Source organism: Gambusia affinis, linkage group LG01, assembly GCF_019740435.1.
Source record: "Gambusia affinis linkage group LG01, SWU_Gaff_1.0, whole genome shotgun sequence".
Classification (NCBI taxonomy): Eukaryota; Metazoa; Chordata; class Actinopteri; order Cyprinodontiformes; family Poeciliidae; genus Gambusia; species Gambusia affinis.
In genome coordinates, this window is record NC_057868.1 from 24,476,441 (window position 1) to 24,492,367 (window position 15,927).

At 39.5% G+C, this 15,927-nt stretch overlaps 2 protein-coding genes across 4 annotated transcripts in view; both read left to right on the top strand.

Moving 5' to 3' along the window:
* The window catches only part of LOC122837578 (adenylate cyclase type 6-like), a 43,776-nt gene extending 41,677 nt beyond the window's left edge, over nucleotides 1-2,099 (top strand). For 2 of the 3 annotated variants that reach the window (XM_044128030.1, XM_044128021.1), the window contains one exon: nucleotides 472-2,099. In XM_044128030.1, coding sequence (XP_043983965.1) covers nucleotides 472-600 — 129 coding nt within the window. In that variant the 3' untranslated portion in view covers nucleotides 601-2,099. Of the gene's footprint in view, nucleotides 1-427 lie in introns of all 3 variants that reach the window. The other variant, XM_044128038.1, reaches the window with a different exon arrangement.
* Nucleotides 2,100-5,036: 2,937 nt separating this feature from the next.
* On the top strand, nucleotides 5,037-15,882 carry galnt6 (UDP-N-acetyl-alpha-D-galactosamine:polypeptide N-acetylgalactosaminyltransferase 6 (GalNAc-T6)). The gene is made up of 11 exons (XM_044128063.1): nucleotides 5,037-5,191; nucleotides 6,430-6,935; nucleotides 7,396-7,568; nucleotides 11,379-11,528; nucleotides 12,807-13,041; nucleotides 13,129-13,246; nucleotides 13,342-13,542; nucleotides 13,635-13,766; nucleotides 13,863-13,964; nucleotides 14,070-14,228; nucleotides 14,810-15,882. Exons 2-11 carry the CDS (start codon nucleotides 6,457-6,459, stop codon nucleotides 14,921-14,923), a joined length of 1,863 nt encoding a protein of 620 aa, XP_043983998.1. The 5' UTR covers nucleotides 5,037-5,191; nucleotides 6,430-6,456; the 3' UTR covers nucleotides 14,924-15,882.
* The last annotated feature ends 45 nt before the right edge of the window (nucleotides 15,883-15,927 follow it).

The window sequence follows — 15,927 nt, forward strand, 5'->3', positions numbered from 1 at the left end:
ATGAAACAATAGGCAAAAGTTTTAAAATCTAACATAGAGCTTTTCAATTTGTCATTCAAGCATGGACTAAGTACAAGCTCATCCCTTCTCCAACACACCTTAATAAAATAGCTAAATTTCCTCATCAGAACCATATTCAGCTCTGCCGAGGCCTTCATTCATTTGATTCAGGATTTTTGGATAAATAGAGCATATAAAAATTGCAGGATAATAGCTCTCGAGGACTGGACATGGGCACATTTGACCGGTTGTGCTGGAAGAGCAATAATCAGAGAGAAACTCAAGAGGCTCTGCAGAGATGAAGGGGCAAAAAGAATATGAAGTCTTGTTTAAAATATTCATTCAAGTTTTATAGTCGTAACATGACAAAATATGAAAGGTTCACTTCTGTGAAAATACACTGATTGTTTTTTTATTCCCCCACCAGACTGATTAAACATCTCACATGCTCACACCCATGTCTTCTCCAAGGTGACCACCGACTTGTACCATGTGCTGGCCAACAACGGATACCAGCTGGACTGTCGAGGTCTTGTCAAGGTGAAAGGGAAGGGGGAGATGACCACCTACTTCCTCACCAGTGGCCCGCCGGGGAGTTAATGACCGATTCAGCCTGACCACACGGTGACTCCCACTGCGCTGAAACGGCAAGGACTGCAGAGAGACTGAGCGTTCGGCTCAGCCATTGGTGCCGGGGACAAGACACGGTTGTCGGAGAGATGAGTCCGTTTCTTGTCACATTCTCAGATTGAAGGCTTGTCGCGAGCTGCCCGATAAATAACGAATCCCAGTGGCCTTAGAAAGGAAGCAGCGACGCTTGTGTTTATGAGCAATAGTAAAAGTATACCATCTGGAGTCATTATTTATTTTTGTGAGAAACTAAGCAATCTTTCTTAGAAGAAAATTATGCAAGGACAACATGAAGGAGAAGAATAACCAAAGAACAAATAAATGATGATTCCGTTCAACACTATAATAAACTATATAAGCTATATTATTCCTCTTTTTCAGAGAGTGAAGGCCACGGTAACTTCTCTGAACTGTTTTTTAACAAAGGAGAGCGCACACACAGATACGCAGAAGGAAAACGGCAACGGCAGCAACGTTGGCTCTGACCTTTTTGTTTCTAATCAGGGCTTTCTTTGTTCCCTCCAGCCTGCAATTAGTTTATGGTCCACTCAAACACACGACTGAGCGCCGGGCCCTTGTGGCTCCGGAAGAAGATGTAGGAAGCAGAAGAAGATCGGTTTGACCTGAAGAATGATTGTATTCCAATTATAAACCATTTTTCTACAGTTGTGTGTGTGTGTACTGGTGTGAGCTCTGTAGCTCGATCTGTTGAGGGGCGGACAGAAAACTTTTCACTGTGAGATTTCTAAGCTACTGTACGACAATGTTTTCTTGCCAAACTGTTTGCTGCAAATCATGTTTTATGTTATTCTCTACAGTTGAGTGTCCATTCCTGATTGTTTGTGTCAAGATTGGTCTTTTGAAGATGATCATGTCCCACTGCGCCTTTACTGGACTGTGATTTATTAACTGATTTCATTCCAAATGAAATAAGGGTGGTTTAGTTGGAAATGTGTTAAAGGTAAGCTGACGTCCTGACAGCTGCAGGATTATTTTTATGCAGAAATTCTCCTTCTGCTCTATATTGCCTTGATATTACTCAGCACTAATGTTTGCATTCTTCATGGCCCGATATTCACAACCTTACGCAGCAGTATTTGACGCTAATTTCTAGTATAAGCACCCATGAAAGAAATGTTGTTTGAAACATTAATCAAATGAATGTATGCAAAAAATTTAATTTTTATCTACTGTGAGGTGATTTAAAAAAAAACATTCTGGTTATTCAAATCCCCATACTAGAAGCCCAACAGTTTGGAAGGAATATTTTCTATTTCAAAAAAGCTTTATACTCTGTTGATGTGCTTCTGTTTCTGTCTTGGCGCCAAGACGCCGCAAAACAGTCACTTGTTGCTCGCTGTCCTTATGAAAACCCAAGTAAACACTGTCTCATCTTCAGTTAGTGCAACTACAGATAGAGTTGGATTTTCCTAGAATAACAAATCAATAAATGGCTTTTTTTCCATTGCCTTGCCTGATATGGTTTTGTTGTTGCACATACGAAGAGCAACAAGGAAAGAAAAGAGCAAATGTTTCACATAATGCATCTTCCTAAGTAACAATAAGCACTATTGGTGAAGATGTGTAGGATGCCTTAAAATAAGTTCAAGTTGGGAATTTAACTATTTGGTTAATAACTATTTCTATAACTATGAAATAAATGTAACATTATTTTTAACTTGATCAAAGTGTCGACGGTCTTTTAATTACTACTCAGTACTCATGTAGCAACATTCAAAGTTAGAATCCCAATTATTGGGGGCAAATTAATACATTTTATCAATATCATTTGTTAAAATTGTGTTACAAGTTTATTTTAATTATTTTAGTCTGAATGTAATTTACTAAGACAGTAGTGGTAGTAGCAGAAGTACTATTACATAATAAATTAACAAGTGCTCCTTATTAAATGATGCCTGTGTGCATACTGCTGTGTTTTTAAAATTTGCTGTACATTGTTTTAATTGGCTTAAGATTGGCCTTTTTCTCAGTTCATTGGCTCTACTGACCCTTTTAACAAACTACTCTCCCGGACGGACCTCCTTCAGGCCAAAACTTTCAGATTACCTTGCCAAATATTAGCAGACCATTGGCTGTGATGCTAGCAGTCCATCAAATACGAAAGTTGGAAACAAGTTAAACAGGAAAAGCAAGACCGTTCTGAATACATGCAAACATCCAGCTGAACGTTATCCGTTGGTCGCTAAGCAGCTGGCTGGCAACGGAGAGCTATTTGCTGAAGACAAAAATATCTTTAAAAACAATTTCTTGCACAGTCCAAGAGTCCAAATAATAGCTGGATAAGAGGCCAGCTTTTTTTCATCAGTGAGGAATATTATAAGAACATTAAAAATCACTGAAACCTCATTATTAGAGAACTGAACCAAACAAGGGGAACTTAGGTTCACCAAGTCTAGAACCAGCTTTAAAGCTGTCTACATTGCCAACCAGGTTATTCTGAGAAATGCCAGGTGAAAACCATTTTCCATCCCACATCACACATGTAAACATGTAGAGTTTGCAAAAGGCAGCTGGGAGTTTGACTCGACATCGTGCTTTGGCAAAATCAGACTAAGATTGAACAAACTGGTAAGGTGAATATATGGAAAAGCACATCATGCACACTGTTAAGCAAAGTGGAGGAACCGTGACTTCCTGTGTGGCTTTTCTAAAACCACACAGGAAATTGTGAGACATTTAAAACGCAACATCTACAAGAAACAGGAGATTAATTTATTCTAGCCTAATATTATTACCAAGGCTGCCAATAAATGTGGATGGCGCTGTAACTCAGTTCTGCTCCGTGGTGTCCTCTCTGTTATCTCTCATCTCAATCACCAACCTGCAATCAAGACTGCAGCGAGTGACAGTAACCCGAGAGAAACATCCATCTCCTTTCCTGAATAAGACGGTCTACAGTTTCAAGAGGGTGATACAGGAGAGAGTATTTAATTGCTTGAGCATGAATAATGTATTTACTTTGAACTTATTGCAGTGTTAGCGTACAGCACTCTATGGTGAACATTAATTAAGTGACATAAATTCCTCCTAATCCCTGATGAAAAACACTAATGTCACTCTGATAGATACACGACACAGGAACATGAGTTGTATTGTAATATATTCACCGCTGGTTAATATATTCTGACGCACTGATGTGGGTGGGTTGAATTTTAACATTTTAACCACAAATTCTAAAGGGGGAGTGTCAAGTAAAACTGACTTTTTGAGCTTTATACCATGTAATATTGTTAGTCTCTGTTCAGAAATATACCTGGAGTGTTGCTTTGATTCTTTCATGCATGTTAAAGAAATCCTTGAATTGTCTTACAATTTAAAAATTTAATTGCAAGGCAACAGGTTCCTCTCACAAACTCCTCCATTAAAAATAGCTTTAAAACTTCTGCTGGTTGTTATATATATATATATATATATATATATATATATATATATATATATATATATATATATATATATATATATATATATATATATATATATATATATATATATATATATATATATATATATATATATATATTTGAGACTTCTTTATTCCTCCAGTTTCCTCAAAGTGCACAACTTGTCAAAAATTTCAGCTACGAGAACTGGACAGAAAATCCCAGAGAAGCCTCCAAAACTCAAAGAAACACATTGGAAGATCTGTAGAAAGCCTCCAGGGTGTTGATACGGTTCAACTGATTTGTAAATGTTGGTTTCAGCAGGCTGTTAAAATGAAAAGAAATCTGCATTCTTGACTCCTACAATAAAGGCACTGACCACTTTGTCACACTGTGGGAAATATGTCACTTCCTTTGTTCAGATTCATATGTCTCTTTGGTGATAAAGGTCTAAGCAATCTGAAATATCTGACTCCCTGTTTTTGACTCCCTGTTTCTTAAAATAGACAAAAACTAAGTCCATAACTATGTTGATCTCCTGGAGAGACAATGCTTCAGACTAGGACTGCCTCTGCTGGATTCCTTGTGGACATTTCCACCCTTACACTTCTTCCTTAGACCCAACTTTACCCTAATAGGCTTGGATGCACAATCTGTAATGGCTCTGTAATGAGAAGTGTCCATTTATAATCATTTTTATTCATTTTTTTTTTTTTTATTTGAGTCTGTTTTTATGTTCAGATGATTTTATGTAAAACTCAAATTAACTGAGAAACTTAGCTTCATTAATCTAAAGAATAATTTCAAATGGACAGGAATAAATTCTTGGTCAATATCAGTCAGGATTTACTATCGTATATGAGTTTCAATTTAAGAAACTTAAAACTTGTTCTTATTATGATTCACCAACTATGTGACCTCTGCCATGTGATGCTCTGCTGTTTTGGACGCAATCCACCAGCAGGGGACTCACTTCAACTAATTATTATCTTGTAAAAGTGGCACCTGTTCATGAGACAGGACAGGAGACCCGCTGGCTGTCATCTACAAAGTCGGTGAGAAGAAACGTGGCTGCTGATCTGGCAGCTTAACGCACCAACCCAGGAGGAGTTCCTCGTCAAGCAGAAAGCAGGTGTAGACAGCTTGCGCTTTTCATTAAAGTAAGTGGCGACATTTTTTTTTAAATTTTTTTAACTTTATAGGTGTAATGGCCCCCGATTTCTATCGATAGGACGCCCCGGTTCTCTGTCTAACGCTTTGTTGTCACATTTGACAGTAAGCCGTGGTAAGTAGAAGCTGCTCTATGATCTGTCACCGATCAGTCACTGAAAGCAGGACACTTGCCACCAACTCTTCCGCTTTCATTTTTAGCTATGAAACGTTTAGAGCTAAAAAGTCCGTCATTGTTTTCTTAAATGTTAATATCTTATAGACCACAGTGTGCTGAATCTATAGAGTATCTTTCAGTTCTTGGGAAAGAACAAAAAAAAAAAACAGATTAAACTCTTGCCACATACAGTAAAGTCAGATATATTTCAACTCATAGAAGTAGTTTAATTTTGTCTTTGAAGCGCCTTAGACAGCTCAGGCCAGACTTTAAACTGCCTTTTCTTGAACACTGAAGTGTCTCCCTCAATCAATTACTGAGCCCTGCTGGCCTGAGAATGTATTAAATTAATTATGACCAAGTAAGAGGGAGTCTTCTCTTGGACAGTGATCACCAGAAAGCATCCAGATGTCCTACTTTGCAGTGATATATCCTGTTTCACTCAGCAGGAAACAGGCTGCTATTGTACAAAAGCTGGTTGAAGTTATATCACGCTCCACGTAGCAGATCTTAGTTCCTGTTGCAAATGACAGCTAGTCATTCAGCGATGAGGTGGATTCGCCTGGTGAGATTAAAAACAATGACTGCGTGTCACTTATTAACTGGTGTGGGAGTCTTAGGGTGAGCCTCACCTGCTGCCACGTGGGTCCTGGCAGACTCTGGCCACAGAGAAGGTGAGTTCAGGTGTTTGCTGAGAGGTGTGGTATGTTTGTTCACTCTCACCACCTCCCTGCTCTCCATGCTCACCCTATGGGACTGTTTCCTGAAGAGATCAGGAGGGAGGAGGAGGAGGAGGAGGAGCAGGGTTGACTGGATCACTAACTGTTATGACACTTGCTCAAACGCACAAACCAGTTTGAAAGTTTTTTTAAATTTTTTTTTCTTCCCCCCCTCTCCTGCTTTGGCATCTTTGGTTTCATCCAGAAAAAGGTTAGTGAATGTATACCAGGTAAAAAGCGGGTAATGGTAACAGGAGAGCACGTTATTGAAAGGCCTTGATGTAAGTGGTGGCCTTTAGCCGTTGCCAAGGAGGCAAACTCAAGAGACTTTCTGTGCTTTCCTGTTTTACAGGCTCCAAGGGATCGGCCAATCTGAAACATGCGTCTGATACGCCGGCGTCTGTCTCCTCTGAAGCTGGTCCTCCTCGGGGGAACTCTTTTTATGGTGATCCTGGTGGTTCTCCAGAGGGACGTTGGCTCCTCAAACTCCGGAGACCCCTGGCTACAAGACCTGGCCCACAAACGGGACGAGGTCATGGTCATGGTGCGGAATGCTGTGAACAACATAGGCTTCCAGATCGGAGCTCCGCAGCCCCCGCCGGTGCAGGCGCAGCCCACGGAGGACGTTAAATGCCCCTCCGGCTTTTACTCTCAGGCTGAGCTCAAACCTCACCTGGAGAGACCGCCGCAGGACCCTCAAAGCCCCGGGGCTGACGGGAGAGCGTTTGTGAAGGACAACATGACACCTGAGGAGGAGAAGGAGAAGGAGGAGGGCATGACACGGCATTGCTTCAACCAGTTTGCCAGCGACCGGATCTCGCTCAGCCGCAATCTCGGGGATGACACAAGACCGCCGGAGTAAGCTGAAGTCTTTAAGCTAATCTTTTAGTGGCTGTACTAATTGCTGTTGTGCCAACAACGGTGTTGACATGTAGACATAAAAGGATACAGCTCTGTCTCAATCTCAGAGAGAGCGGTGCTCACACAGGTCAATGATTTACAGACATTGTCCCAATTTTTCTTAATAACCTTCAGGGCTTATTAAGCCTGTGTTGCTAAACTTATCAGTGTGCAATAACAGAGACCGACATGTCAGAGTAAATACTCCCAGGCTCACATCTACACACCCAGACTGTAAAGCTTTACGTTTCCTTTTGCAGGATGCCAAAACCACTTTTCATGAAGCGCTTCTCTAATACATTTTCAACTACAACTATGAAAACACTGAATATCTGAAAACACTCGTCTCCTATGTGTTGATGTGGGAGACCTTTGGTGACTTTCAATTCATCAGACATGCCTCCTAATCTTTCTCCAGGTGTGTGGACAGGAAGTTTCCTCACTGCCCTCCTCTGCCCACCACCAGTGTCATCATTGTCTTCCACAACGAGGCCTGGTCCACGCTCCTCAGGACGGTCTACAGCGTCCTGCACACATCTCCCGCCATCATGCTGAAGGAGATCATCTTGGTTGACGATGCCAGCACTGCAGGTAATGGTGAAACACGTGGAAGATGAGCAAATGGGAACGGAGTGGAAAGTGAATGTCAACCCACAGTGCAAATTCACATTTTTACACAGGAAATAATCCAGAACTGCACCTCACTCAATAATTCATTCGCCTCTTGAAATTTTATCAGTTTTTACTGAGCAGAAGTGCTTCAGAAACAACAGGAGCAAAAACTGTCAATCTAACGCAGAAGTCCCAGAAGACAGTGCTATTAACTAAATGTAGCCTCTTTTTAGAAAGTATAAAAAGTTATTACACCGATTTAATTTAGTACATCAAGCTTAAACTTACTGTTTGTAGGCTGCTGTTTTAGAGCATGGCTACGTTTTTGGTTTGCAACCTTTTTGTCAATGTTTTTTATTATTATTATTAATTATCTTACTTCTTTATTTTACTTTTACAATAATATTTAGCTAAAGAGAGACTGTGTTGAGTGCTGCACCTTCTTTTCACTGTTCTCAAATAGTTTACTGTGTGGGGGAGAAAAACTACAGAAAGAGACGTTTTTTTTAGTTTTGTCCCACAAACATTCAGCACAGAAAGTTGTTACAAGATGAATTATGACTGATAGAAATTATAACAAGGATCAAGCATGCTAGCTGCAACTGCTTGAATATGTCAAGCATATAATAAACTATATCTACTGAAGACTGAAGTTGTATGTGCGAAGACATTCATTTTAAAACCTCTTTACTGGGATAGAGATCCGTCACAGACGAGGTAAAATTTAGACTAAAGGAACTAGAACATGATTACTGAGTAAACTAAATGACACAATCACGTCACATGCAGCTTGTAAGATATTGTGTACTGATTTTTAATGAAATTTTGCTGCGTGAATTTAGTATCAGTGTTGTTTAAGCACTTAGGTTGACATCAGGGAAAGTATATATTCCAATTAGGAATTGCTGACTAGATTTTATTATTATTATTCATTCACATTATCTGGGGTTTGTCATCCTTTACCATGGAGATATTAGGTTCATTTAAAGTTTTCTTTAAAGGTAAATGATTTCTCAGAATATTGACCATTACTCTGTTTTTGCCACAAAGGTCTGTTGTCTTTTTTAGACAACAGACACCTGAACACATCTTCTGCTAAAGCTGCAGATGTTTTGAGAACTCTGCTAACATCTGCAGCTTCAACTACCATATACTCACGGAACAGTAGAATAACTCAGAAGCGTAATGTAATTAATATATTAATATTGCAGATATTTAGTTATTTTGACCTTGTTCTGGTTAATGCAGTCACAAAACGCGTTTCCAGTTCCACTGTCGTATTTAGTATAATCAGCTCCAAATTGTGAATTTTTGTCAAAATAGACTGCGAAATAACATTTTCCTTAAAAATAACTGCAACTAACCATAATATAGTCAGTAGGCATATATTATGTTCACTGAAGCGTGCTGCCTTATCCCATTTGTTCTCATCTACTTCCAATAAAAATGGGACTCAGATCTTCAACATAAACACATCAGCCCGCTGCAAATATGATGCCAGCGCATAGATAAGGTCCTCAGGTCAATCCTTACTCTGTTGTGTTGCATTTACGGTGAAGATGCAGCTAACATCAGTGTCATGTGCTTAATCGTCTTTGGGTATCCTGCTTTGCTTTCCTTTGTCTTTGGACGATAACGACTTTGATTTTTGGTGTTGCAGTTGAGTGCAACCCAAGCATATTGTTTTGTTTTCCTCCTGCATTAACGGTGCTCATGTTTAGCGGCAGCTGTCCAACAAACAAAACGCTGGAGGGGGAAACAAAATCCACCCAGGATCCGGTTGTGTGCGGCCATTTAAACAGTCTCATTGATTGTCTGAGATCCTACAAAATCAACTGACTCCTTGCGCTGTGAAAGGTGACCCAGAATTATGTTTACTTAGGATTTCAGCAGCTGACTCACTCTGTAGCAAACAGGTTGTCCAAATAATTGGGACTCGAAGTAAGAGAGAGATTTGGAAGAAACCGATTGTGTCACAGCAGCGCCACAAGAATTTGCGTTTTATTGAAGACAGGTGCTGCAAATTCAAATTCGAGGGCCGGGGCACCTTTCAGGAACATATTGACCTTTATAGACACAAGTGACAAATTTCCTTTGTTACAGTAAATATTCTTATACAACTTAAATGGACAGAAACATGCTGTTGATGATCATATTAAATGAACATTGCTATGAAAATAATTCTGTTTAAATAATGCAATTTTTCTTTCTGTTTCTCTGCATTTCTTTTTGTATCTACATCAGCATGCCTTTGTTTTTAAAAAATTTTTGATTCAGTCTTATAGTGAGTGCTTTTGAAAACATTTGTTTTAAAGCTCCCGAATCTCCTTTACAAGTAACTCCCATTTTAAACAAATCCACATCTGGCTGGGATGTTAAAACAGTTGCTATTTTTACCGTACAACTCTTTGTAAAGCCTGCAGTTTTTGGAGAATAATACTAATATAAAATGTGTGTACCACTTGTAAGCTAATTTTGTGCTGCGTTTGTTCAGATAGAGCTGGGTTAAAGTGCAGTTTTTACAAAAATGGAGAAGACACTCAAAGAAATGTTGTGAAAAAAAGGAAAATCTAATGGGGATGTGTAACGTTATACAGTATTTGACAGTAGATGATTATTAGCTGACATTGTTCCTCTGTTAAGTGAACTGTAAAACTCCATGTGAGAAGTTGCTTACAAAAGAAGAAAATGAAAATGACCTTCCACTAAATACATGAAAAGTATTAAGAATTTTATGACACTGAATCTAAAGCATAAAACGAGATGGGATGTTATTTTTGATTTGAGTTGGACATGTGACTTACTTGAAAACTTGAACTTTAAGCCTTTTTGTGGGATTATTTTAACAATCAAGTTTGTCTTTTTTTTTCTCGTAAATGATACAAAGTGCTAAAACAAAGACATTTGAAAGACACAGAAAATTCCTAACACATCAGTGTCTTTTTATTATTTGAGAGATGGTGCAAGTCTGCAGCAAGTACTTTTGCCTTTAAAGTTGATTCTTTTTATATTCAGTCATGTTAATTTTATTACCTTCAGGATTCGTATGATTTCATTCATTGCACCAAATACTAAAAATTCTGCCTTTTTTATCGGTATGTACATGTAGTTATTTGCAAAATTATTCATAAAGAAGGTTTAGGGTTTAATGCATTATAAAAGAGGGAGGGAGTCTATAAGCTGATAAAAAAAATTTTTATTAAACTATTTTAAACCCATGCATAATTTTTCTTCCACTCTACAATTATGTTCTACTTTATTTTGATTTATCACATAAAACCTGATCATTTAAAGTGACATGAATACTTTTTCAAAGCGCTTATAAAAACAAGTCATTCATGCTGCAACTTGATGATCTGTTATTTATTAATAAATGTTGTCTCATTTGTTAAGAAATAATCTATCACTGTTTTCCTCCAAGCTGCACGCAGACGTTTCCTCCTTTAACTCCGACTTCTCTTTTTAGTTGCTTGAGCTTCAGCTCTCTGCTGCAGAACTTCGTTACTTGTGGCTGCGCAGTTTGCTGAGCCTGACGCCGAGAAATATGTGCCGTTTATTGTAGCCACAAAAGCTTTCAGAGGGGAAGTTTGACCCACTTTTACCAGAAGTGCTTCCACTTTGTTGCTTTTATAGGTCTAAGCCGGATGAATGTTTGACTTTTACGTCTTCTCGTCAGTGAGGTGTTCAATCATACAGCAGGTAGCTTTAGACTGAAGGCTTGTCGCTCATGTGCCACCACTGATGTGCATCGTAACTTCCCTGATCTAACACACGTTTTGTGTCTTGCAGACCACCTGAAGAAGAAGCTGGAGTTGTTTGTGGAGCAGTTTAAGATCGTCCGTGTTGTCAGGCAGCCAGAGAGGAAAGGCCTCATCACAGCCAGGCTGCTGGGAGCCAGCATTGCTACGGCTGAAGTGCTCACCTTTCTTGATGCGCACTGTAAGGAAACCTCCACACACAATGCGGTTGGCTGCGATGCACAAGTCGCAGCCAGTGTGTTGGGTTGCATACAGTTAGTTGCCTGAAACGTCAGTAACAGATACCGTGAAACAAAGTGGTTGAGTTTTAAATATCTGGCATAAACTTGAACCCTAAATCGGCATTGTTGACAGTAGAGTTGCAATAAATGTACATAATCTCAGTAGTACTGTCATCACAGATTTTTCAAAGCAAAAACTGGGTGCACAAATTTGAATTTACTGCTAATATATAACAGGATTTCAAATATATAAAAATGTAACTACAATACACTTCAATGTTTGGATCAATGTCTGTAACAAAAATGCTCCTGCACGCTTGTTTCTACCATGTTCCCTTTGTCAGATACTTAGAGTTCATTTAAATTCAGAGCCACCATTTAAACACAAGTTTACAGCCATCTGGGAGTAGATCTGAGGCAAAGTTACAGAATGATTTTAACTATCCTGTCCACTTTGTGCAATACTCAGCACCAATGGCAGAAAAAGAGAACTTTAGCATGTTGCTGTCATCACCATGTTTCACAGTTAGGACAGCCTCACATTGACTCCTCCAAACATTCTTGTGTTGTTGGATTCTCAATCTGTGTTGTTGGATGACCAACTGTTTACCAAGAAGAACTTCAGCTTCTCCATGTGGGCATCTACAAATTTCTGCAGGAGACTGAAGCGTAAAAGTTTTTGGTCCCATAATTTGAAGCCTTGGTAGCTCCTGAACATCTTAACCAATTTCTTTTTATCTCAACTTGAAAGTCTTGGTCAAATGGTTGAAACCCTTGTCTCCATCCTTCCACACACAAATCAAAGCTGGTTTTGATTGGATGAATTCATTAAGCCTCTGGAATACTTTTGGAAATAAATCAATTATATTGAAGCGTGGGCCTCACAGGAAATCCACCAATTTAAACAAAACGTTCTTATTTTTGATGGGATGACAGGTAAAGGAACCTCATTGACGGCTACAACGAGTCTTTGGTTTCTCTGCAACACACTAAGAAGTGTATTAGTTTGTATGCATCACTTTGACCCGTTGTAAGTTAAAGAAAATCCCCATAATTTTGAACCCAATTCTTGTTTTGTGAAATTCATAAACGTTAACAGTTGTTACTATGATGTATTGTATAAATACATCATAGTAAATTCATGGGTGGCCACTGGCCACCAGAAAAGTACGCTAGTTTGTGCAAAAGGGCATTTGTAGAAAAATGTAAGTCTTTTCTTCCCCTTCTTTTGTGGTCAGGTGAGTGTTTTCACGGTTGGTTGGAGCCTCTCCTGGCCCGGATAGTTGAAGAACCCACTGCCGTAGTCAGCCCAGAGATCACCACCATTGACCTGAACTCCTTTCAGTTCAACAAACCCGTGGCCACCAACCGCGCGTACAACCGAGGGAACTTCGACTGGAGCCTGACGTTCGGCTGGGAGGCGATACCCGAGGAGGCAAAGAGGCTGCGCAAGGATGAAACCTACCCTGTAAAGTAAGATGGATCATGTTGTTTTCGCTCTTTAAAGTTCTGAATCATTTAAACACCTAAAGCCTTTGGTTCTCCTCATGAAAATTTCAGAACGCCTACTTTTGCCGGAGGCCTTTTCTCAATCTCAAAGAAGTACTTTGAGCATATCGGAACATATGATGACAAGATGGAGATCTGGGGCGGAGAAAATGTGGAAATGTCCTTCAGGGTCAGTTTCTCTTATCTGTCCTGCCCACCTCTCCCAATTGTCCACATTAATCATTAAGTTACCTTGACATTTTCTGCAAACATTTATGTGTGAAGGTGTGGCAGTGTGGGGGTCAGCTGGAGATCATTCCCTGCTCGGTGGTGGGCCACGTTTTCCGCACCAAAAGTCCGCACACCTTCCCCAAGGGCACTGAGGTCATCACTCGCAACCAGGTGCGCCTGGCTGAAGTCTGGATGGATGATTTTAAGAAGATCTTCTATCGGCGCAACCACAACGCTGCAGTGATGGCCAGTGAGGTACGTTCTTCTAATTCTAATGCACCATCACGCTCCAATATGAATCATCATAAATCTTTTTTTGTTTTTTTTTGTTTTTTTTTTAACAATAGCATAAATATGGAGACATCTCTGATCGCCTCAACCTGAGGAACAGGCTTCACTGCAAGAACTTCACCTGGTTCCTGAACACCATCTACCCAGAGATCTTCATTCCTGACTTAAAGCCAGAAAAATTTGGATCAGTGAGTCGATTTTCTGAGCACCAACAATGTGATAAACCATGTTCGATGCACTGCTCAGTTTGTGTTCTCCTTGATTGGTGTCTATGTTTATCATAGATCAGAAACTCTGGATCTAGAACCTGCCTGGATGTTGGTGAGAACAACCAGGGGGGTAAAGCTGTGATCATGTACCAGTGTCACAACATGGGAGGAAACCAGGTACAGGAACTCTCATTTAGCAGGAAATGGGAAAAAAAAAAAGATTTGAAGATGATTGGATGTTGTCTATTTTGGTTGGTTCTAACTAGATGATTGTATTTGTAGTACTTTGAGTATTCGTCCCACAAAGAGCTGCGTCACAACATCGGGAAGCAGCTGTGTCTCCATGCCAACGATCAGTCAGAACCAGTGAAGATTGAGCTGTGCCAGCTGAAGGGGAGGGGGACCAGTTTGTCACCTCAGCAGGAATGGGTCTTTACAGAGGTGAGCGATGTTTCACATCCTTACTGCAGTTCAACACTGATACCATTATGAGTAGTAACAAACATTTACATCTATATGTTTTGTAAAATCAAAGATCAGTAAAACTATCTGCAGAAACCAACATTGTTTATTGTGCAACGCTGTTAAGATTTTCTCTTTTTCTGCAGAGAGTGCATTAGAAAATCAGTCTACGTGACATTCCTCTAGTCTAGGCGTTGGCTGTAAGCAGCTTTCAAAGGTTTGCAGTCTTGGGTTCATCCAGACTGTCTTCATTCCTCTGCTGGCACAGCCCAGATAGCAGCTGCCCAGCAAGGTCGCTCAGAAAAACACGGTGCAACAATTAAAATCAGAAAAGCTTTAGGTCTTAACTTGGTGACATAATTTGTTGTCTTCCTAACTCCAGAAGTGTGTGCATGCTAAGTTAGCGTCACTAGCTGCAGCATAAGGTGCCAGTGTTTCTCTTTTAAAGGAGAACAGAATGTCAAATCTGTTTTTGTATACATTGAATACATACAATTGTTAAGTGCATTAATGCACAAAGCTGAGCTTTCATATGGCTTTTTCTTCTTGTTTTGTTTCAGGAAAATCTTCTGAAGAATCCAAGCAGTGGGAGGTGCTTACAGCTGAGAGGGGCTCAGGTTCAGATGGACCACTGTAATGCTGCAGATCCCTTCCAGCAATGGAGTTTCTCTTGACCCCCCAGTCTGCCCATTAGGTGACCTCTGGTCCCCTCCCTGTTATCAGACTCAGCAGCTTAGAGCTGAAGCATTACAGATCCAAACGGACGTGCTGGAAAGCTTTGGGCAAGTGGCCATACTGATGACCAGGAAAAGATGAAGGACAATACAGAGATGATGTCTGGTTAAAGAAAAAAGAAAACCCTCATTTGGGTATAACTATTTTTATTTTATTTATGGATGACACTCAGGAAACTCTTCTTACTGTGGTTTGGGGAACTTTGGACATGTTTGAACTTTGCCTTTAGCAGTGGCAGCTTTAAAAAGGCTCTGAATTGCAATGACCATAATTCACTTGTTTGACACTCTAATATGAAAAAAAAAAAAAAAAAAAGAACGGTATGTGGATTTTTGTTGTGTCCGGTGATGAATGTGGAAATATTTTATCTCAAGAGGATGAAATGTTTGTTTTTTAATATTTTTTTTTAGGATTTTATGAAATTTTATAAATAACTTTTTATTGTAAATAAGTTATTTTCGGGCATGTTAACCATCTAGAAAATAATTTCCAAAGGCACATTTTTGCATACATGTCTTTCTAGTGAAATTGGTCTATTGACTGTTTATCATACTTGCACAAAATCTGGGGAAATTGTCTGATATTTTGTATACCGAAGGATAAACTAAATTAATATGGTTATTACAGATATTAAACCAAAACCTAAACATTTTGTGTTAAGAATGTCTTTCCGTGCTGATAAGAAGTCTCCCATCAATATAGCACATAAAGCTTCTCAAACGCGCCGATGTATGTCTTCTGAATGTTTGTTTAGGGAGTGGCTCTGGAGATACACATTCCAGAAAAACGTTTGTCTTGTCCTACAAAACCTGCAATGTGAGTTTAACGGAATGCACGAGATCACCAAAGCGGATGTAAAGAAGTGTAAAGATTCCCTCAAATAAAAGGAGGCAGAGAACAGAATGTTTCCTGAAACTTCATGCAATAAGAAATGACCCACATT